Source organism: Bolinopsis microptera, chromosome 1, assembly GCF_026151205.1.
Source record: "Bolinopsis microptera isolate Bmic1 chromosome 1, MBARI_Bmic_1.0, whole genome shotgun sequence".
NCBI classification, from domain to species: Eukaryota; Metazoa; Ctenophora; class Tentaculata; order Lobata; family Bolinopsidae; genus Bolinopsis; species Bolinopsis microptera.
Window position 1 is genome coordinate 24,702,437 of NC_087072.1, and position 24,736 is coordinate 24,727,172.

The following is a 24,736-nucleotide window of genomic DNA, read 5'->3' on the forward strand; positions in this document are numbered from 1 at the left end:
CTGACCCTGCTGTGCAGGGGGGCGCCGTCTTAGGGGGGCGCCAAATCGTCGTTTGAATGTGGGACAATTTCGAAAACTTAACTAAAGTACTAGCAAAACTGCGCGTTTTGCTCTAGATACACACTTTTTTAGAGATTTTATCTGCGTATCCTCTAAAATCAACTAATTTGTTCAATTTTAGGGAGGGGCACCAAAAGGGGAGGGGCGCCAACAGGGGGGCGCCTTTTCGGCAGGGGGGCGCCAACAGGCAACGTTACGCCACTGAATGTGCTGTGTGCACGGTTATGCCCTGGTAAGTGGTAGAATTTCGTTTGTTAGCTCTATTCCTAAATATGGACAAATTTAACTTCTATCCCCAAAACATCACTGATCTAGCCAGTGTGCACTCTGACAAAGCTTTGAGACACTAACAAAAATACTTCCATTACAAGAGCAATCCTCACAATTCAGTCCGTTTTTCTACTATATTTTTAGAACCATTCTACTTAACAATAAACAATACTGAGTGGTAGGAATGAAGAACCAACACGCTCGGGGCTAACAATGGCCCATTGACAAACCACTTCAGGCATAACAATGATACTATGTATGCTTGACATAACATGATCGCTGAATAAATGCTAGCCGGGTACGGTCTTCAGTCAATAGATGGCTGGTTCAGAATCATTACTTATAATTAATAGTATTGGGACAATTTAATGTACAACATATTATGTAAAGGAAAAGTAAAGTACTTTAATACTTTCCTCTTTCTATTATTATATTTAGGATTTAGCATTATGCAAAAGATCATTTAGTTAACATTAATGTAATGTACTGTGAGCTGGTCATTGACTACTGATTAAGTATATACTTAGTATGTAGTACTCACTTAACTCTTTCTTTAGTCTCAATAAAAATGAAAAATGACAGAACATCGACAATCAGGAAAATTATTTCTGAAGCTATTATAGTGCATGTATAGCGCGAGAGCTTTGCACTTTTCCGATCTACTGTGGTTGCGAAAAGAATTATTTGATGCGCGGCCCGGCCCAGTAGTGCATCGCGGCTACAAATAATTTACCTGAAGACCCCAGGCTATAATGTTCATTAACATATTAACGAATAGAGATTAGGCGGAATGACAGGCTGAGCGCGGCCCAGTAACAAATAATACCGCGACGTAAGCCACAACATATAGGGAAAAAGAAAAGCTAAACAATATCGCGCAGCGGATAACATCTACAATCTACAAGTATTAATATTGTAGGTTTACAACCTACCGGGACGCGCGCCGAGTTGGACTCGTCGAAGGTCCTGATAATTGGAACAATCATTTTACAAATATTGGAACAAATATTTTACGAGTATCACCGGCCGTTAAGTATTAATACAACAGCATGGTCCGGGGCGTCCCACCCTGCATTGAGGTCGGCTTAATATTATACTTTTAAGACATTATACATTATAAATGCAACATTGCTCTAACCAGAGCCCTCTCGCTCGCGCTTTCACCTAACCATGTGCTTTCGCGCCACTTCGGGCGCGCTTGTTTCACAAGTCAAGAAAAGCACCTATCCACGAACCCCGATGGGAAGGTTCGTGCGCGCGTGAGCAGTGCTGACAACAGCGTCTATGTAGCGCAGGTAGTCTTGGCACTTCTCCCTCCAGTATGCAGTAACCACTTTTCAGGTTTCTATAGTGCATAGTGACAGTGTATAGGGGTTAATTAGGTATAAACTACAGTACAGCTGTACTTACACCTACAATCACAAGCATGCAAGCTCACCTGGTCCAATGAGCGGGAAACATAGGACAAGGTCTGGTGACGTCATAGTCACGTGACCTCATGGCTCATAATCACGTGACCTAAGACCCAATCAATGATCAATTAGGTTCGGGCATGGTGAGCCCCCTGTCACCCGATCTTAAGGTGACGTACGACATCTCGTTTACGCAATAAATGTCTGAAAAGCTACACACGTCGCATATGAGGACAAAAGTGCGAGTAATTTTGGCACCACTGTAGAGTGGTGCCAAAATCGTTGGGTGGGTTGATGGCTAGAGCCCTTTTTACCGCCGTGAGGCGGGCGCGCTACTGCAAGCGCAAGGGCTCTGGATAGAGCAACTCGCGCTCGCAGTAGTGCGCGACCGCCGAAGGCGTATACACATGGCTATGTGAACTATAGTCCATCAACAATGAAAAATATTTTACAATTCAAAATTCCAATTGCATTCATAAGTAGGTACAAAACAACGTTTAATTTTTATAATTATATTTACTTAGTAATAGGTAGAAATACAAATATTTTCACCCCAAGTTAAAAATATAAATACTTTATTTTAAAAACACTATCAAATAAGTTGATCGATCAGTTACGTGTGTCATTACGACGACATCGTTATATCAAGTCAAAATATTCCCCAAAATATTTTAAAGATTATTCTTTAAAGATTTATTTTTTAAAGATTAATTTTTTAAATCGTCTTTAAATTAGTTCAAGGGGGCTATATTTATGAGTCGCATTTGAACTTGATTTCTCTTGGAGAATTTCTCTTTAGACTCTTAACTTGCGAACAAATTGAAGCAAATTTTATTACAGAACTGAAGAAGACGTTGTTACGTGGAATGATTATTTCAATTCAATAAAGTTTCTAGCCTAAAGTTTGCTGCTTCAATTTGTTCGCAAGTTAAGAGTCTAAAGAGAAATTCTCCAAGAGAAATCAAGTCTTTAAATTATTTTTGGGAATATTTAAGTAGTTGCCTCGATCGAATTTATATTTTGTAATTTATTCTGGAATGATCACCGACCTAGCGTGGTTTAAATATGGCTTCCATGCAAAACATTTTGTAGTTTTAAACTAATTACAACACTACAAATCTATTACATTTATTGAGGTACCCTATGTCCAATGATCCTATGTACAATCCTATGTCCAATGATCCTATGTCGCCCAACATGGCCTCCACAAATCCTCATAATCAGAAAGTATTAAACTCAACCAATACTATTAAACCTCAAGCCTCCTCTTCGAGATATGACTTTCGCCACATCAGAACAGAGAAACCTTTGTCAATTAAATCTCAACTCCTAGTAGTAGACTTAGAAAAAGTATCAGAAACATATCATTCAGTGAAAGTAGAAGCTCCTAATATTCATAGCCCTGTTGAGGCACCAATCAGAAAAGGAATCGACAACGATGATATTTCCCCTCTTGTTTTATATCCATGTGGTAAATGCTCTCAAGACGTCACTGGCTTCGAGTGTGTTAATTGCGATGGTCCATGTGGTAAATGGTATCATACCAAGTGCTGTATGCACAGAAAAACTTTTGAAAAACTTGGGCAACACACAGAAATAATGTGGGTATGTAAGAATTGCAAGGCCTTAGAGAAGAAACCGGTTAAATCTGTTAAAGTTATCAAATGGGGTAAGCACGCTTCTTTAAGTGAGATCTCGAATGCTGCTGATTTTGCCTACAGTGAAATTTTGAAATGGACAAAGAACATGTTCCTAGTGCCGCGGGGTAAAGTAGGCAATGCCTTCATTCATGAATTAAGCAGGTTAATCAACCTATTTAATGACAGGACAGAATGGGAGAGTGTGGCCTTAAAATTATTATTTATCTTCATTCCAATGATGCTACAAAAACCATCGAAAAACTCACGGGCAAAGGATCACACTATATATCTTGATAAAAGGCTGAATTTGTGGAAATCTGGTGACTTAACTGCTATAATCAGTGAAGAGCGTGAGATTCAGAACCGACTTGAAGAGGCACGTAAAGCCCAGGAGAGATCCCTTGCCACCAGGTTTGCACAGCTTATGATCCACGGCAAAGTATCAGCAGCAACCAGGCTCATCAACCGACAAAGTGGAGGACTGTTGGATGTTGATGAAATGGTCATTGAACAACTAAAGGAAAAGCACCCCTCTGCTAAGTCTGCAACAGATGAAATTCTGATCACAGGTGATAAAGCAGCAGTTGAAGAAGTTATATTTGAAGTCATTGACTCAAAATTAGTGAAAAAGGCTGCTAAGCTGACATCAGGCTCAGGTGGCCCAACGCTTGTAGACTCTGAGTGCTGGCAACACATCTTATGCTGTTGTGCTTTTAGAAATTCCCAGGATCTTCTCGCTGAAGCAATTGCCAGATTAGCCAGGCGCATATGTACTCAAGATGTTAATTTCCAATCAATAGCAGTGCTTACAGCTGGTAGACTGGTTCCCCTAGATAAATGTCCAGGCCTTAGGCCAATTGGTATTGGTGAGATCTTGAGACGGATTATTGGGAAGTGTGTGATGATGGTGTTAAAGAAAGATGTTCAGAAGGATGCAGGACCACTTCAAACATGTGCAGGTCACGAAGGGGGAATTGAAGCAGCAATACACGCTATGGCAGAGGTTCATGATAACAAGGACACGGAAGCCATTTTGCTAGACGATGCTTCCAACGCATTCAACGCTCTCAACAGGACCGCTGCTACCAACAACATGCAGTACGTTTGCCCACCACTTGCTAAATACTTTGAGAACACCTACAGGGAACCAACAGACCTCTATGTAGCTAATAGCAAGGGAGTGATCATCAAGAGCAGTGAAGGTTTCACTCAAGGAGACAATATTGCCACTGGTGGATATGCTCTTAGCACCAAGCCACTTATTGACCGCCTGCGAAATATTATCAAGCAAGTGTGGTTTGCAGATGATAGTGCTGCTGGTGGGAAATTGGAAGCAGTGTATAAGTGATGGAAGGAGTTGCTCCAAGTAGGACCCAAGTATGGGTATTTTCCTAATCCATCTAAGAGCATTCTAGTAGTAAAGGACCCTCAGATGATTGACCAGGCCAAGGCACTGTTTGGAGAGTTCAATATGCAAATAACATCAGGTAACAATGAAACAAGAAATTTTAATGAAACAAGAAATTTAATTTTAGCACATTTTTACAGAATAAAAAGATGTAAAACAATTCATAAAATATAATGCCCATTTGGTGTATGACTTTTTGTCCTGACTGCTAGTTTGGTTTATGAAGGACAGGTAACTAACGGGGCAAGGAATGCGCGTGCCTGGAAGCTTTTGCACACACCGAAACGCTAGTTCAGTTAAGTTTTTAGAGACAAGGCTCAGATTAGGACTAGAAGAAAAATTGTTAGCAGACATTAGAGGTTCTGTTTATAATTGTTACTATAGGGTGCAGTCTTGTTGTGACAAAAAGTCTACACTAAAACATGATTTAGTTTATATTTAGGATATAAAATGCAGCTTCAAGTTGGATATTGGAGAGCTGGTGAAGGATTATGGCCTTTGTATCAATTGTTATAATAAGCTATAAATATCTTAAACTATACAGTGCTAATTAAAAATTTCTTTAACCTTCATTCTCAAATTAGATTTTTAAAATTCAAAAATAAATATACAATGATTTTATTAAAAATTTCTCACACATACTTTACTCACAGGACAAGACTTGGAAAACAGTGGCCTAGCGTAATTTTAATTGAGATGTGTGTGACCAGCCAGTTATGTTTGGACAATAACATTTGTGCAGTCAAAATCTTTGACGGTCCAATCAAGCAGGGCATGATTATGTTGATTAGCTAATAGCGCACGTTTTAACTTACCTCGCAAGCACAACAGGCATCTTGGAGCAGTACTTGGCAATACAGGTGCCAAAGATCAGTACATTACCGATAAGGTTCAAGGGTGGTGTGACGACATCAAGATGCTAGCTGATATTGCAGAATCTGAACCCCAAGCAACCTACTCAGCCTACATCGCTGGCATCCAACACAGATGGAAGTTTGTTCAAAGGACTGTGCCCCACATCTCTGAAGCCATGGAGCCGCTAGAACATGAGATAAGACAAAAGCTCCTGCCAAAGATGCTGGGAGGGAGATCTCAGACTTAGAAAGAGACGTGTTAAGTCTACCAATAAGATTGGGAGGATTGGGCATTGGTAAACCCCACGAAGAATGCCACTCTGAGTATACAGCCTCCAAGCTACTCACCACTGAGCTAACAAAAGCAATAGTGGACCAACAGGAAGTTTACACTGCATCCAGTAACCTCACCAAATCGGGGAAAGAAATGATCAAAACATTGAAGAATTCCGAGCTCCAAGCCAAGTTTATTGCTATAGCTGAAAGATGTGGCACCTCCTCTAAGAGAGCATTACTAGCAGCAAGAGAAAAGGGAGCGTCCAGTTGGCTTAACACATTGCCACTTCAGCAGTATGGCTACACTCTGAACAAAGAGGAGTTTCGAGACAGTGTCTGCTTACGCTACAGTTGGTGGATACCAAACACTCCCATCACCTGTGGATGTGGGAAAACAAGTGATCTTGACCACCTTCTCACCTGTAAGCTAGGGGGCTACGTGATAATGACCCACAACAACATCAGAGACACAATGGCAAATCTCCTTCGTGAGGTATGTCATGATGTAAAATTTGAACCCCAGCTACAGAAGGTAAATGAGGGTGACTGCCTCAACCCCAAGACTATAACAGGTGACCAAGTTCGGCTTGATGTATCTGCTAGAGGAGTTTGGACTCCATTTGATAAGACCTTTCTTGACATAAGGGTTTCACACCCCAATTGCTTATCAAACAGGACAAAAACTCTTCAAGAAGTATACGAAGAGAACGAGAAGGAGAAGAAGGACGAGTACTTGGAGAGAGTGTTGAATGTGAAGAAGGCTACCTTCACCCCGGCTGTATTCCTCACATCTGAAGGAATGTCTAAAGAGTGTAAGCAGTTCGTCAACAGAGTAGCAGACCTCATTGCAAGAAAAAGGAAGGAAAGGTACTGCGATGTAGTAAGACACGTGAGAACTAGGATAAGATTTGCAATGTTGAGAACAACTCTTATTGCTCTACGAGGGTACCGAGGAAAGAAGGTGGACACCAAACGTGAGATTCAGCTATCAGAAGTTTCATACAACCTCATCCCTGCCCCTATAATGGAGTAGATCATGTGTTTTGTTAAAATGCTTTTGAAAAAATTATTGGTAGCAATGAATTGTGCTCTGCCAATTGCAACACTTAAAATTTTATTGTGCTCTGCCAATTGCATCACTTGATTTAATTGAATGTATATATACTGTTTGACACACTTTTCACCCTTTTGTAGCCTCTCTATAGCGAATGACAGCGAGAATATTATATGAAAGATCCACAGGTATTCCGCAGTTGATTTTGTTAGTTTTGAGTTATTATTTTGACCCACTTGGTGGTTGAAGTTTGGAGTCTAAAATCGATTTACGATTTTTCAGTAAATTTTATATTTTCTTATGCAATTCTAAAGGCAATTTCAAACGGCACATTATTTGTTATGTAATTTGTTATGTCTTGTCTAGCTCTAGGAGGAGACTGGGGCCATGCCAGGGGTTCGAAAAATCTTTGCCTGGTGTAATTTCTACACAATAGCTATGTGTAGAGTGACTTATGGAGGGGAGAGGGGTATGAAAGGGCAAAAAACGGCTTATGTGATATCAAATATGTGAATGATCCTTACTTTAATCGTGATTGCGCACATATACATGCCACAATTTATTTTTGTCCTTGATTGTAACTTGAAGTTACGCAAAAGATTCCGTTTTAGTGACAGTTCTAGTTTTAGTCCCCGTCCGCGTCCTGGCATTTATTGTATCACCAGTCCTGGTCCATGCCATCTCGTCCAAAAAGTAGTTCTGCTTTTACCTTGATTGCTCTTGTAATTGTGTACAGTATATACACTGAGAGGCAAAACTGGGCACAGGTTTCTTACAAACGTAAATGCCCATAATCACTACAATATAGGATGACAAGAAATGTGATGCTATTATGCCACAACATAAATTCTATTTTAGATTATTATAATAAATTGATTTAAATAAACACATAATATCCATTACTCAAGTCGAGCATCTTGGACTGAAAGACGTATCCTTCAACCTCATCCCTCAGAAGACGAGCTTTGAGATCTCCTACATTTTTTATGTAAAATGTAAATTTTGTAGATATGTTACTGTAGTTTTTATTATGTATAAAGTTTTACTGATGAAATGATCCCAGGGGGGACTCCCAACCCATCGCTTTGGTGTGTAGTTGATGCACCTTTCACAAGCAAGAGCCACTTTAGTCCACTAGCTGTGAGGTGTCTCAGCTACATGGGTTGGGAATTCCCCCTTTTTTCTTTTTTTCTCGAGCAGTGATGACAGGATATTATATACAATATAAATATGGCTACTTCTGCAGTCAAGACTTATTAATGAATAGCTTAGGAATGAAACGATGAGAAGATCTAAATAATCTTAAAAGATCAAGATGTCTGATAAAGAGGTAGGATACATCACTATTTTGACTTATATAACTTATTTATTCCTTTTTTGTATATGTTAGTTTATGACATGTCCAGGGACCTGGGCAACTTCTTATTTTTTAAATGAAGTTGTAGTTAATAATTTATTAATTTTGGTGGTAAGATATTTATATTTTTCCATATAGTGTTTTGATACTTTGTAGACATGTGTGATGATGTTATGTCATAATTTTTACTTACTTACTTACTTACTTACTTACTTACTTGCCAGAATGATAGAATATCTTCTTGGAATTCATTTTCAATTTCAGCTGTACAGTCTACTGTGCAATTATAAAAGTGGCGCACACCCTGGAAAATTGAGCAGATATCTGAAAAAAAAGAATCTTGTCCAAACAGATCGTTGCATGAAACAGATATTTAAGCTTATCATTCAGGTTTGATTTTGATTCAGCTGGGAATATGGGAGGGGAATGAATTGTTGAAATTAATCGGTTTATTTTAGTTGCTAAGTTGCACAATTTTATATAAATGGTGATTGGGTTTGATCAAGAATTGTTATTTATTAATTGTAACTAAAATTGATCTAAACTATCAGACAAGCAAACTGTCAGATGGAGTCGCAGTAACACAACTCATGTCATTATTGGCTACAATCCTCGCTCATGATAATTATGGAGTTACAGATGAAAAAACGTTCAGCTCATTAAAAAATCTTCACATTCATTTGTCAGCTATCAAAAAGAACCATCACATCAACAGTATATACCATACTTATCTTGAGCTGATCATCGTAAGTGTGTTGAATTTTAAGTTGAATTTTAAGTTAATGTTCAATCCCAATATTTTTTTTTTTTTTTTTTTTGGTCGAGGGCGCTCACTCTACCTCCCCGTATTAGCAAGGAGGCTACGTCCGCCTTGTGGCTAACGTCTGATGGAGCTCCTTTGGACTGCAGGCTTTGTACCTTTTGCTCTGCTTGGCATGGGGTTCGCAGAGCCCGGTACGTCCAAAAGACATAACATAGTTATGACCCGGTGGATCGGCGATGACCCTAAGGTTATCTGCCATAATGATCCGTCATCGAGAGACTCCATAGAACCCGTCTGGAGTCAGGTGTCGAAACACCCTCCCGGAAAAGGTAGTGCGTTACTTCGAGGAACTACCACCGCATTATGCTAGCGGGCCTGCCCTGGTGATCCTCGAGGTTGTGTCGTGCTTTTAGTATTTTGGAGGATCGAGTTGAGATGATATTAAACTCGAACCCTGGTGTGATGATCCTTTGGTTTATCTTTGGTGTATTAAACTTTTGACGTCCCTTTGTTTCAGATTGTTTTGTTATGCTGCGCGCGGCTGTCTCGCGCTCTCGTGGAGTGCTGATTTTGGTCCTTTCTATACTGGTTTGTCTGTGCGCTTTCCAGATTCTTCCTGTTGTAGAGCGCTCGCTTTGGAGTTTTAGTAATATTCCGTGGTTTAACATGGTTTTGCGGCTGGTTCAATTTGTCATTTTTCCATGACTGGATGGGTTATTTTTGTCCACTTTCCGTGGCGGAGTAGAGAGTGCCAGTCTCTGTGATTGAACTGCTGATGTGATTGAGTGAGTGAGATGCTGCATTGCTACTGGCTGACTCGCCAGCAGCAATGCAGGTCCAAGAAGAAAGAAGGAGAGACACTGTCCGTTCTCTGGGTGTGCCACCACCGACAGTGCTCCCACTTCTGTGGGGCTGAGGGTGTTGGCTCCAAGAACCAGCCTTGAGCGTACAGTGCCTGACCCCCTCTATGGTTAACTTGAGAATAATAGGACTATGCCATTCTCCAGGCCAATCCGTTCAGTAACCAGCTGACCCAGCACCACCTCTGATGGAAGATGTGGTTCGGATTGGACTTCGCTAGGATTTGTCAGTTTTTCTGTAGACACTAATGCTCCCTCGAGGAAAGAGACATGAGCCCCGGCGAAGCTGACCAAAAACGTGACAAGGATTCTCACCCTATAATCCCAATATTTGATGACGATTATAATTATATTTTTCAAAAATAGTTTAGGTGCCTTTGAAATGATTTTTTACACAGTTCTTGATACAGTAATACAGTAATACCCCGATTTACCGCGAAGTTTGGGAGAAAAGAAATGATTTTTTACACAGTCCTTGGTACATAATACACAACAGTCTTAAATTTATACATCTTCTAAGTTGAGATCGTGACTTTACTATTCCATATCTCAATTTTATTACTGTCGCTAAACTGAACATTTTCAGGAGATTCTGAGTGCAAGCATAAAACGTAAGTTGACACAAATTGAATCATATGGATCGTGCATTGTGTCTATAAGAAAGGCTAGCTACTAGAGCTTTTCTCCAACTGTAAAAATTCTTTCCAACTCACAATTTCTGTACCATAAAATCATTGAACTTATGTCCCAGGTGAGATTCCAGTGTCAACCCTATTTGCTCCAGTTCTCTTTGATATTGCTGTTAACTTGAATGGGATATTTCCATACGATATTCAGATGGAGGTATTGACATCATATTGTTTTTTATAATTATAGCCCATTATCATGTTTTCAAGCTTGTAATAATATACAGTAGTATTATAAGCATTCCCATAAACGTAGGAATGCTTCTTATTTCAAATATACGCAAATATACCTTCTCAGTCTCTCGCCGTTCTATTCAATATCTGTTTAGGCTGCAAAGACCCTGAACGTTATACTTGAAGAACCAGGCGGTGAATCAGTGCACAAGTCTCTTACAGAACTTTCAGAGGTCAAGGCTAAGTGGTGAGTCCCCATGGCCATAAGACATATGTTATATTATATAATACAGACTACAGATAATGACTAATCATAATATTGGTAGATTATTGTTCAGTTTTCGTTATTAATCATAGCTTTCTGCAGGTTAAATCTGGGTGACACTGTAAAAGCTAGCGGAGATTATGAACTTCAAGTTCTCTTGATGGAGCTTCTTTTTAGACTTAAAAGCCATTCGTTGAGAAAACAGCATTTAGATGATCTGTTTCCCGACGACCATATAATGCAAGAAAACTTTTTACGTATCAAAGATGCCACTTTTGAAAAAGATTGCAGGATTTTCCTAAATACAGTCAACGATGGCAAGGAACAGCGAATGTATTCAGACAATTATTTTACAAACTTACTTGGTTTTAAAAGTCATCGGTTTTTTTACCCGTAATTACAGTTATAATTTTACAGTGGAGAATCGAACTAAATTCATAATAATATTATATATTCTTTAATAACAGACCAATTTGATCTATCTGGAATATCTTCAGGGTTTACTCATACAAGTGCCAGCGAGTTAATGTCGGAACTGAGGATTTGCAGATTGCACCCAATCAGAATTGGCTCGATGTAAATTTTGGATCCAAGACAATTACAATATTCGTACTGCTACCTACCGAGGTGATTCTGCTCCAAGTTCATGATAGATAATTTTAATGGACAATACGTTTTACAGTGAAAATATTAATACAGTATAATTTTATCAAAAGAAATATTATACTTCCTCGATAATCATGTAAATTCCACCATAAGATATAATCTTTAAATGTAACTTGCTTCCATCCCAGCAAGGAGATGGGCAGTTTGAAACACTGATAATCAACCCAACAAGTGTACTGAAACATGAACACACGGTAGAAGACGGGAACTTTCACCTTGTCTTGAAGCTTAACATTCCTATCTGTACTCTACTGGACTCTAAAACGGGCGGTGATTCTAAAACAATCCACTTTGTCCTGGACACACATCCCGACCCTAAAGGTGCAATCTTGGGACTATTGGGCCAGCACTTTCCTGATAGTCCTAAGTTAAGTAAAATGGCAAGAGTTGACGTATCAGCGGAAACTATCCAGATTCGTGGTAACGTCACCACGATAGTGTCTACTCCTGTGCCGGTAAGGTGTTTCAACCTTTTTCAATGATAAATACTCAAATACTGTTAAAATCTGTAAGCTTTTAAAAATCACCATATGCTTTTAATCAATTGGTTGTTCTGCACACATATCTTCGATCGATAAAACTTGGATTTTTAGCGGATTTAAGCCTTCCTGTGGCCTCCTTCGTAATATTGAACTATTTATCAGGAAGAACGGGCCATCAGAATAAGTCAGACTCGACAGATGCTTTCAGAAAAAATAAACGAACCTCTACCACAGTTTGAACTTGGGCTTTCTCAACCAGAAAAGCAAAAGTTAAAATCTTTTATCGCGTCAGAGCCGATCCTGACAAACCCCAAAGTTCCTACACCATCTCCAGTTGAAAATGAAGATCCAGTGACGTCATCACCGATCAAAACAATCCCTGACTCATTGCCTGCCACTGTCATACCTGACTCACTAAAGTTGGTTGATAATACCGGTGATGATATTAATTGGCAACTGCAGAGTTCCTTTGACTACAACAGTAAAATCAACGATTCAGAGTTGTCGGTCGGAGATGACACAATGGAAGACTTTGTCAACGATTTTCCAGTAAAAGAAGAAAGTTCACCAAAAAATGAGACAACATGTGTAGAAGATTTGAAAAAGGCAAATAGAGTTACCAAACCATCTCTAGATATGTCTAATCTTGCGTCAGCTTCAAGCACTAAGAACTATAAGAAAAAGAAGAAACCTCTGAAATTTGAAGATTGTGAGCCAGCTTCAGCAGTCATTCTAGTTGGGACAGACAACAAGAAGGGTCCTGTGGCTGCAAAAACTGATGAGACGATTAAAATACAAAATAATTTTGACAGACAGATGTTGAGTAAACCTAGTGACAAAGAAGACAGCATTGAAGTCTTGAATGTGGTTAAAGCTATGGATGACCCTATCATTGAAATTGAGGATCCAAGAACTGAAATTGAAATTGAATCGCCTGAGAAAGAACAGATAAGAGTTGAGGTTTTAGAGTCAAGCTCTGAGGATAATTCCCCAAATCTAAGTCAAGAACTTGAACGAATAAATCAGGATATCAGTATGAAAGCTCCTAGCAGTCCTGGCGATGTTTACAAATCTATGCTGAAAGATGGTCTGAAAGAATCCTGTAAAGAGGCTCTGTCTGCGAAGAATTCCCCAGCTCAGAAGAAGTTACAGGGTGCCTTTAAGCGTCGGCTAATGGATACTGATGAAAATTATCTGTGCTCTCAAAATTCTCAGGAATCACCGACTCCTTCTCAAGTAAAGAAATTACCTGCCTTTGCTCGCAAAAGAGAACTTCCACCCATAAATACATCTTCAACTTTTGTCATTTCAAAGAACAATTCTCTTAATCAAATGAGGAGACGTGAAAATTCCGATGAAACATTTGCAGAAGAAATTATTCCGGTTCCACCTGGGAGACAGTCAATACTGAAAAAGAAATTCTTGATTAAAAATACAGGTCCTTCAACACCAAAACTAGGAAAGTTTGATTTCGATGAGAAGAGTCCGGCAAAATCTGATGCGTCCTGGGTGAAAACTGAGAAGAAAAAGAAGCGAATAGCTGGCTTCAAGACAAAAAAGCAGAAACTTGAAGAGGAAAGAGACGCGAAGAGGAAATTGAAGGAGAAAAAGAAGAAAGAACAGCCAAATAAGGTATACAAGGTGTTCTTAGTCAAGATTTCCAAATATGTATACTATATAATATTATACTGATCGTAACCTAGCAACTTTTGTTGTTTCAAAACAATTTACAGTTGTTCAATGGGTTGACCTCGGCCTCATAACGGTGGCCTTCACCTGAATTTCATCTGCCCCACCTCTCGGGTCGGGTTAAGGATTGTGAAGAAGGCAATAGGGTAACGGGTAAGGGATGCAAAGCATATTTAATTTTGTAGAGTAGGCTAGAGTTTTAAGGAGGAAATGACAAAGTTAGGACTGACATTTTGTTAACAGCTGAAACCTAAACTTTTTAGAAGTTGACCAAAAGAAAGCAAATAGATGTTAGTGTTTCTGGCTCCGAGGGAGAAGAAGCAGTGGAGATGAAAGAAGAAAAGGGCCCTAAACTGGTGAGAGAGAACTTTGTCTGCTAGCTTCATTAAAATAATTTGACCAGTTTTCAGTTCCCACATTTATTGCCATAATCAAGATAAGGGACCGGATCCATAATTTCAGGAGCTGAAGAGCAAATCACCCAGCCCTCAACCTACTAGACGTTCAACCCGGTACTCAATGAGGGTTAGTAACTTAGTTAGTAACTTAGTTAGTAACTTAGTTAGTAACTTAGTTAGTAACTTAGTTAGTAACTCAGTTAGTAACTTAGTTAGTAACTTAGTTAGTAACTTAGTTAGTAACTTAGTTAGTAACTTAGTTAGTAACTTAGACTTAATTAACTTAGACTTTAGTAACTTAGTTAGTAACTTAGTTAGTAACTTAGTTAGTAACTTAGTTAGTAACTTAGTTAGTAACTTAGTTAGTAACTTAGTTAGTAACTTAGTTAGTAACTTAGTTAGTAACTTAGTTAGTAACTTAGTTAGTAACTTAATTATCTTAAATTTGATCCTTCGAACAGCTGTTGAGCAATGAAAAACAAACATAATCTTAGCAAAATGAATATATTTCTTTTATCTTCAGCATTTAATCAGTCACATAATCTGAGAATATCAAAGGTTAGTATGAAAATGTCAAAAATTCTCATCAAAAATGTAGTAAAGTCTCAAAAAATTAATTTAGAATCTCGTCAAAATGGAATAGTTTAAAATCGGAACAAAATTAATGGCATATACTATAATAATGTGGAGTCTGCAGTAGTTCATTAAATCAAAAAGACGCAATTCAAAAATTGATAGACTGAAATTATATCAATTATAATAATAATAATAATAAGTAGGAATTTATACATCGCTTTATAGCCATAAAGAACTCAAAACCCAAAGATTCAGTTCAAACCATCTAAAGCGACTCATGAGTAACATGTACATAAGAACTTATTTTTATGAAGTATGGATTTTATGAGAAAGGTAATACATGATACTTATACAAATACGTTTTCAAAGAGATGAGTTTTTAGTTTCTTTTTAAATAAGACGATATCGGTTAGTGTTCTCAATTGATAAGGAAGCTTATTCCAAACAGAGGGTCCGCAGTAGCTGAAACTTCTCTCGGTTTTACTATAGTTTGAAATAGGAGGAACATTTAGGAGGAAATAGTCTTCTTCAGTTCTTAGTACACGTACAGGTTGACTTTTGATGTCAATACATTTGATGATATACTCCGGCGCTATGTTGTTAACGCATTTGAACACGGTTAGAGCAATCTTATACTCTATTCGTTGTCGTATCGGAAGAAAATGGGCTTTTTTCAGGAATGGAGTGACACTGTCCCATTTTTTGATAGCTTTCCAACCAAACAGGAATCGAACACAGGAATTTTGTACCTTCTGGAGTTTCTTTATTAGAAGATCAGGTAAACCGTACAAGAGTCCATTGCAGTAGTCTAGTTTTGAAAAGATCAAGCAGTGAATGAGCTGTCTTTTTAGATCATAGTTAAGCTTTGAGCCTATAACTCGAAGGTTTCTCAGATGGATGTTGCAGCAACTGATAATTGAATTTATTTGGTCTTCAAATGTTAGGAATTGATCAAATAGGACACCTAAACTTTTCACTGTGCGGGATGCATCCACAGGGTCAGCTGCATTGTCAAGTTGTATTGAATCGACTGGACATGAAGAGTAACTGTTCTTGGTCTGTACTACAAGAGCTTCTGTTTTGTTTTGGTTCAGTTTGAGTTTATTTTGGGTCATCCAGGTCTTAATATCTTCAAAACAATTTGTTATTCTCTCTTCGATTGTTGAGAGATCTCGAAATAGTGGGTTAAACTCAATGTACAGTTGAGTGTCATCTGCGTACATGTGGATGTTAAATCCATGTCTCTTTGCGATCTGATTGAGCTCCTTTGTGTAAAGTATAAACAGAATTGGACCTAGAATTGAACCTTGCGGGACTCCAATTCTAAGGAAGCATCTCTTTGATCTTGATTTATCAATAGTTACTGTGAAGGATCTGTTATTAAGGTATGATGTAAACCATTCGAGAACAGTACCTTCAAAACCAAAGTCCTTTTTTAGTTTTTTTAGGAGCAAGTGATGATTTACAGTATCAAAAGCAGCACTGAGGTCCAAAAGGAGGAGGATAACCTTACTTTTCATGTCACTGATACAAAGAAGATCATTGTAGATGGTAAGGGTCGCAGTTTCGCAGCTATGATTTGACCTATAACCACTTTGATGCTCAGCATGAAGATTGTGATAGTCAAGATGTTTGGTCATCTGTTTCTGGACGCTCTTTTCAATGAGTTTCGAGAGGAAAGGTAAGTTACTAATCGGTCTATAGTTGTTGAAGCTATTGACATCTCCTTTATCATCTTTGATGGCTGGTCTGACAAGAGCACTCTTTAGGACTGACGGAAATTTTCCAGTGACAAGTGAGTCATTGATAATAAATGACACAATTGGTTTAACTTCATTAAAACACTGCATTAGAAGTTTTAGAGGGATGGGATCCTCTTCACATTCTTTTTTGTTAAGGTCAGAAAGAATCTTTTTGAGATCATTGTCGCTTATGGTTTCAAATTGGCTCCAGGCTTCACCTTGAAATGGTTCAGAGTGGGCAAGAAGAATGTCAGCTGCAGTATCATTGTTAATGGCAGAGTAAATCTTTTCCACTTTATCATTGAAAAACTCTTTCATCTCCTCACATAGAGTTTCAGCAGGTTTGTTATTAGGCTTCAAGTTTTTAGATATGTCCCGATCCATCAGCTGATTGACTATTTTGTAGGTATCTTTTTTATTGTCCTCACAGCTTTGCAGACGATTTTCATAGTATAGCTGTCTAGTGGTGTTTATAACTGCCTCGGCATGCTTAACAGCTTTTTTATAGTCTAATTTTGAATCTGCAGTTTTAAGTCTCCTGTTGTCACGTTCAGCTTTTCTTCGTTTCCTTCTGGCAGTTTGACATTTTGTGTCCACCCACTTGCTTTGATCAGGATTAATGCTAAAACAGATAAGGGGAGCATGTTTATCAAGAATTCTGCGAAGTTCTTTGTTATAGAGTTCCGTGGCAGAGTTGCAGTCAATAAACTTGTTGGGGTCATTTATGTCAGATAGCAACAGATCCTCCTTAAAAAGATTTATGTCTATATCTGATATCTTTCTGCCCACCATATCTTCTTTGTTGCTTCCTTTGTGGTGAGGAAAGGCAATAGAGAAATTTACGAAGTAGTGATCTGATGTTGTTACTGTTTTAGCTACATCTATATCTTTTATGTTCAACATATCACACGCATTGCTTCTAGTAAGAACAAGGTCTAAGATTCCACCCCCAATGTGTGTTGAACTGGAAATATGCTGGATGAGGCCATAGTTTGATATGAGATGGATAAAATTTATCGTATCAGGATCAGTGAGGTCTTCGACATGGATATTGAAGTCTCCAGCAATGATCAGTCTACCTGGAAGGTGAGTTAGACTGTCAAGATATTCATCAAATTCCCGTAAAAAGTCTGTCATTTTGGACATTTTAGCCGTACAAGATCGATAGACACAGCAGAAACGAAGAAGGTCATTGGAACTTGACTTCAGCACACTCTCAACATGTTCAAAGGATTTATGGGTCTTTGTAGGGCGTTTATTGAAGCTAAGATCTTTCTTAAAGGCAATAGCGACACCACCTCCTCTACCAGCTCTAGATTGGTGAACAATATTATAGCCTAGGTCTTTAATTTCCGCTATTTTTGACGTATTATAGTCGATTATAAGCGATTTTTTTGAACCGCTTATATAATCGTTAAAAAATCGATTATAAAAGGCTGTTTTTTTAAAAAGCGCCCAATAAGCGATTATCAGCGCTGATTAAAAAATTTCATTTATGGAAACCTGCCCTAAAATATCCATTACCAATCTTTCAAAAATCATTTATTAAACGTCACACTCGTAAAGCATAAGGGGCAAAATTTCTTTTTTCAATTGTCAAAACACTGTCACTGTTACTATTATAGCACTGGCACATAAAAGTAAAATTCATGATCGTGAAATCACACGAAAATTGAAACTGCAAGTCAAATGTACGAGATATTGCACACTATACAGTTAAAACTTGAAAAGGAAATAAGAATGGTTACCAAGGACCACATAAAGTGCTTTTGAAACTTTAAATGGTTACAACAAGTTTTTATACGTATCTTGGTAATCTGTCTCTCAAATAATTCACTGTCGTTAACTCGAATGTTTCTCTCGGTGGCTTTTATTCGTGTTTTCGTCGACCATACCTTTCACGCCTGGACATCTAAAGGTATACTCATACTCATGTCTTAGTGTCTTGGTCTTCTTCGTTTCTTCCTGAGTTTGTTTCTTCTATCCTTGGACCTGCCAGATTGAATAAAATTATCATGGTCTTGACATTTCTAATATCATGCTCATTAGAAAATGTCAGAATAATGCAGTTCAATGCAATCATGGCTAATTAAAAACACTCAGGATATTTACCTTGGCTAGAAGCAATAGCATTGCTGGACATCAACTGTTTAGAGCCCAATATCCGAGACAAGAGAAACTCTCTGAAGCTAGTAACTGTCAAGCTGTAGACGTAGAAGTTGCTCATAGTGTTGAAGTAGACACAGGAAAGGGAGATCCTGAGGTATTCGTTGTGGAAGAAACTCTTTTTATCTGCCAATCTAGGGCCAACAAAAATGTAGATGGCGTAAGGTATGAGTGATAAGCAGTAGATGACTGCAATAAGGATAATAGTTATGATGCCTTGCCATTTGATCGTGTGCCTCCCTTGACTAGCGACTTTCTTCGCAATGATGAGCAAATTTACGGTAGAAGCGATAACTAGAAAATTTGGAATGACCATGAAGACCGTGGACAGCAGTGGTCTTAGCCATTTCCAGATAACAGAGGAATAACCAAAATCACAGGTGTATGATCTGTAAACGTAGATTTGGTCACTTTTGTCTACCAAGAAGAAAGCAGCTGGAATACTTAACACAGATATCCAAATAACTGCACAACCAATGTGAGCCTTTCTTGACTCCAGTCCCCTGGCTCTCAGAGGCGCACGTAGGATGACAAGCTTGCAAGTTGTCATAGAACATATGAGATACAGTCCTACTACATAAAGGTAATTCTTAATGTAGGGCTGAATGTGACAGAACCATTCACCCAGTACCCAACTATCTGCTATCAAAGTGATAACTCGTGGCAATGCCCCTGATAGAGACACCATTAAATCACACACGGCTATGTGCCGGATGATAGCTACGATACAACTGTGAAGTTTAAAGGCCTTATATCGGATTGACGCTACAAGAATGGTAGTGTCTCCGATTAAGGATGAGATGAGGACGAAAAGCATGTACCCCACCCAAGTGTATCTTTCAGCTTCCTTCTGAATTCCAAACTCTGTTTTATTGGAAAAGTCGTGAGAGTTCATTGCACCTTGTACTTGAATGTAAATAGGGTAAATTAATATTGGCCCAATATTACATTTTGTTGAATTTGTAAAGTCTTGCTTCGTTCAAACGGCGTAGAGACTTGCTAAATATTTACGAATAGATCACAAAAAAATGTATTTCGGTTCCCGCTCATATCAACAATATTATCAGAATGTTAATTGCCGATGTTAAAGCAGCTGTCGTATTCAAACTAAAATTAAAAATGCACGTAATTCTGATCACGAAATTTGTGATCGTAATAAGCATATTCCGATTCGTATATATACAGGGTGGGCCAAACGTCAGTGGACATACGTTGGCCTTAATAGCTCAGTTACTGAGTGCCCAATTGAAATACATTTTTCTGGTATGACTTAGTATAGGGACTACGGGTGGAAGATGAATAATTAAATTTCCAACAGCATCTTGTTCCCTTCATTCTCTTTACACTCTCATCATACTGTAGAATGAGATATATTAATAAGGCAATAAATATTGCAAATAATTTAGGGGTGTCTCTAATCTCCCTACAAGTTGATCGTTCATGCGTCATCAACCTACACACCATATAAGGGCATGTCTGATCGCTGACGAGACCAGTCTCTGTTTTACGTCAGGAATAAGAGTTAAATGACAACTACTATGTCTGCGCCACAAAACCCCCTCCATATTTGTCCCAACTTCCTTCAGTAACATAGACAAGTAGCTTTGTCTTGGTCGGCCTTGCTGTGCTCTACCGTGCGTAGGTTCCCAAAAGACTAAATCACTGGCAAGTAGCTCAGGTTGTCGGATGCAGTGTCCCGCCATTTTTAATCTCCTGCTTCGTAACTTGTTTGACAGCTTGGTAGGCTACCATACAAAGTTATATCGCTGACCTTCTCCTTCCATGAGATACCCAGCACCATACGCAACATCTTTGTGTATGTCCCGTCCAAACATTTTTCTTGATCCTTTGTCAGTGTCCAGGTTTCTGATCCGTAGAGCAGTACTGATTCACAAGCCGCTATGAACAATCTAATCTTGAGGCTCTTTGAGAGTTTGGATTTCCAGATATCCTTCAGTCTATGTAGGGCACCCCACGCTTTTCCCTTTCTAACCCTTATATCCCTATCTGTGCTCTCAATCCAGGAGCCTAAGTAGATGAAATCATCCACATTTTCTATGGCTTCCCCGGATCGACTTTGTAGGTCGCTAGATCGATCCTCCATATTCAGTGTCATGACCTTGGTCTTGCCTTCGTTTATGTGTAGTCCCAAGCTTGCTGCCGCCGATTCTACTCTGAGCAGGAACTCGTTAGCCTTGTCCATGTCCTCAGATATAAGTGCTATATAATCTGCAAAGTCCACATCGGTGATGATCTTGGGCCCCACTCTTCTGCAGTTCTGCTTTTTCTACGTTCGAGAGTGAGTCCAAGTCGCTCCGCATCATCGCCTATGGCTTGCCTCATACAGTAGTCGATGACTATTGCAAAGAGGTAAGGTGCTAAGGTGTCACCCTGTAACACACCTGCAAGTATCTCGAACAATTCTGTTTCTCCGTCTGGAGTTAGGACTTTGGCCATTGTCTTCTCGTACATGCCGTATAAGCTGTACGATTTTGACTGGAATGCCGTAAGCTTCTAGAATCTTGATCATTTTCCCACGATGTACACTGTCGAAAGCCTTCTTAAAGTCTATAAATGTCAGAACAGCTGGCAGTTTCCGACTCTTGACACCCTCCATAAGACGTCTCAGTACCAATATCTGCTGATTTGTTGACCTCCCTGGTCTGAATCCATTCTGGTTTCTGCGCAGAATTGTCTCGATTTCTGGCTTCAGCCTTCAACCGGTTTAGAACCATCTTGTTTAGAGACTTGGCAACTAGGGATGACAAGCTTATTCCCCGATAGTTCATTGGTTCGCTAAGGTCGCCCTTCTTTGGAATTGGTATGATGTTGGCAGTTGACCATTGGTCTGGTTTCTCACCTTTCAATAGAGCATTGTTACAGAAGTCTAAGACAATTTGATCAAGGTCGAATCGTTTTAAGACTTCTGGGGCTATGTTGTCGTCACCCCATGCTTTCCCTTCCTTTATGCTGGACTTTGCTTTCTGTACTCATCCAACGTAAATGGTTCTGTTCCGATATTCAGAGGTGGGTGGACTGAATCAATATCCTCTTCCGCGTTCTCTACCGTCGGTTGTGAGCCGAGAAGAGTAGCAAAATAGTCCTTCCATTTCTGAACCCTTTCCGTTGGTGAGTTTCCCTTGATTTTGCCAGTATATGTCATATGATGGAGCTTTACCCGTAATCTTATTGATCATGGTCCAGCTTTTAGCATTTCTGCCCAGTGCCCTGCCAACTTGCTTCTTCCAGTTCCCGGACCTGCCCCTCCAGCAGTTGCTCTTGGGCTGCTTGATAAGCATCGCCTAGCTTCTGTTTGCCCTCTTGAACAGCTATTCGGTTGTCTTCTGTAGTAGACTGACCTGAATTTTCACTTTTTCGTCCGATCATCTTGGAAAGTTTTTTGTACATCCCCATAGACGTAAATAGTAACCAAAAAAATTATTTTTGAAAAATTCGGAAATTTAGGTGTTCCCCAAGCCGTTTCCATGACAACCGCGCTCGCGAACCTCAGAAATCTGGAAAAATTCGATATCTCAGGACCCATTGCACCTACAGAGCTAAAATTATGCTTAAAAGATGCGGAATTAGCACATTTATATGAGACTTATTAATAAACATATAGCCTAAAGTGCTCACTTTCGTCAAAAATTGCAAAAAACACATTTTTTGTACATTTCCATGGCAACCGCGCCCTAAAATTTGGATGTGCATCTCTATTTTTCAGTCAAACTATGAACAGCTCAGAACTACAGGGGGATAACTACAGGGGGAGAACTAGAGGGGAGAGAACAGCTCAGTACTACACCCGAGGAAGAACTACAGGAGGGAGAACAGCTCAGAACTACAGGGGGGGGGGAGAACTACAGGGGGGAGAACAGCTCAGAAGAACTACAAGGGGAGAACAGCTCAGAACTACAGGAGGGAGAACTACAGGGGGAGAACAGCTCAGAACTACAGGAGGGAGAACTACAGGGGGAGAACGGCTCAGAACTACAGGAGGGAGAACTACAGGGGAGAGAACAGCTCAGAACTACAGGGGGAGAACAGCTCAGAACTACAGGAGGGAGAACTACAGGGGGTGAACAGCTCAGAACTATAGGGTGGGAGAACTACAGGGGGAGAACAGTTCAGAACTACAGGGTGGGAGAATTACAGGGTAAAGAACAGCTCAGAACTACAGGGGAGAACAGCTCAGAACTACAGGAGGGAGAACTACAGGGGGTGAACAGCTCAGAACTACAGGGTGGGAGAACTACAGGGGGAGAACAGTTCAGAACTACAGGAGGGAGAACTACAGGGGAGAGAACAGCTCAGAACTACAGGGGGAGAACAGCTCAGAACTACAGGAGGGAGAACTACAGGGGGAGAACAGCTCAGAACTACAGGGTGGGAGAACTACAGGGGGAGAACAGTTCAGAACTACAGGAGGAAGAACTACAGGGGGAGAACAGCCCAGAACTACAGGAGGGAGAAATACAGGGGGAGAACAGCTTGACAGAAGAACTACAGGGGAGAGAACGGGCACAAAGAAGCACTACTAGCAATTGTGTCCTTTACCCTCCTACATAATTTGAACATTTTTGTGGCTAACTCATTGAACAACATCTGAATTAAAATGTACGTCTAGTATTAAAAGATTCAGTAAGTAATTTTTTCATGTACGCTGTACACTGTAGTTAGTAAATGCAAATCAAACTTTTTCGATCAGCCGCGCGCTGAACCAGTGTTGCACTAGGTAAAAATTGTGTATATTTTGTTAATTTTTGAGTGTAAATTAATTTATTAATTTATCACAAATTATTTTATTATAATATAACCACTTATGTGAAATGGTTATTTTGACTTTAAATATTTGAACTAAATATGAATTGATTGTGGGTATAAAATTAAATTTGTTAAATTTGTTTTACTAGAACAGCTCAGAACTACAGGGGGGAGAACTACAGGGGAGAGAACATCTCAGAATAACTACAGGGGAAGAACAGCTCAGAACTACAGGGGGAGCACTACAGCGGAGAGAACATCTCAGAAGAACTACAGGGGAGAACAGCTCAGAAGAACTACAGGGGAGAGAACAGCTCAGAACTACAGGGGGGAGAACTACAGGGGGGAGAACATCTCAGAAGAACTACAGGGGGAGAACAGCTCAGAACTACAGGGGGAGCACTACAGCGGAGAGAACAGCTTAGAAGTACAGGAGGGAGATCTACGGGGGAGGGGGAACTACAGGGGGAACAGCTCAGAACTACAGGGGGAGAACTACAGGGGGGGAGAACAGCTCAGAACTACAGGGGGGGGGGGGAGAATTACAGGGGAGGGGGAGAACTACATGGGGGAACAGCTCAGAAGAAACTACAGGGAGGGGGGAGAATAGCTCAAAAGAACTACATGGGGAGAGAACAGCTCAGAACTACAGGAGGAAGAACTACAGGGGGAGAACAGCTCAGAACTACAGGGGGAGAACTACAGGGGGAGAACAGCTCAGAACTACAGGAGGGAGAACTACAGGGGGAGAACAGTTCCGAACTACAGGGGGAGCACTACAGGGGAGAGAACAGCTCAGAACTACAGGGAGGGAGATCTACAGGGGGAGAACAGTTCAGAACTACAGGGGGAGCACTTCAGGGGGAGAACAGCTCAGAACTACAGGGGGAGAACTACAGGGGGAGAACGGCTCAGAACTACAGGGGGAGCACTACAGGGGAGAGAACAGCTCAGAACTACAGGGAGGGAGAACTACAGGGGAGGGGTAACTACAGGGGGAACAGTTCAGAACTTCATGGGGGAACAGCTCAGAAGAAACTACAGGGAGGGGGGAGAATAGCTCAAAAGAACTACAGGGGGAGAACAGCTCAAAAGAACTACATGGAGAGAGAACAGCTCAGAACTACAGGGGGTGAATTACAGGGGGAGCAGCTCAGAAGTACTATAGGGGGAG

The 24,736-nt window shown here is 39.9% G+C and overlaps 1 protein-coding gene across 2 annotated transcripts in view; it reads left to right on the forward strand.

Moving 5' to 3' along the window:
* Positions 1 to 2,846: 2,846 nt before the first annotated feature.
* Positions 2,847 to 24,736, forward strand: part of LOC134816197 (synaptonemal complex protein 2-like) — a 35,877-nt gene continuing 13,987 nt past the window's right edge. Inside the window, exons 1-13 of one of the 2 annotated variants that reach the window (XM_063824958.1) lie at positions 2,847 to 2,878; positions 8,242 to 8,304; positions 8,596 to 8,721; positions 8,883 to 9,077; positions 10,541 to 10,565; positions 10,706 to 10,797; positions 10,970 to 11,061; positions 11,182 to 11,412; positions 11,577 to 11,706; positions 11,874 to 12,200; positions 12,390 to 13,859; positions 14,180 to 14,272; positions 14,379 to 14,441. In XM_063824958.1, the coding sequence (XP_063681028.1) occupies positions 8,290 to 8,304; positions 8,596 to 8,721; positions 8,883 to 9,077; positions 10,541 to 10,565; positions 10,706 to 10,797; positions 10,970 to 11,061; positions 11,182 to 11,412; positions 11,577 to 11,706; positions 11,874 to 12,200; positions 12,390 to 13,859; positions 14,180 to 14,272; positions 14,379 to 14,441 (2,859 nt within the window). In that variant the 5' untranslated portion in view covers positions 2,847 to 2,878; positions 8,242 to 8,289. The remainder of the gene's footprint in view (positions 2,879 to 8,241; positions 8,305 to 8,595; positions 8,722 to 8,882; positions 9,078 to 10,540; positions 10,566 to 10,705; positions 10,798 to 10,969; positions 11,062 to 11,181; positions 11,413 to 11,576; positions 11,707 to 11,873; positions 12,201 to 12,389; positions 13,860 to 14,179; positions 14,273 to 14,378; positions 14,442 to 24,736) is intronic. The other variant, XM_063824959.1, reaches the window with a different exon arrangement.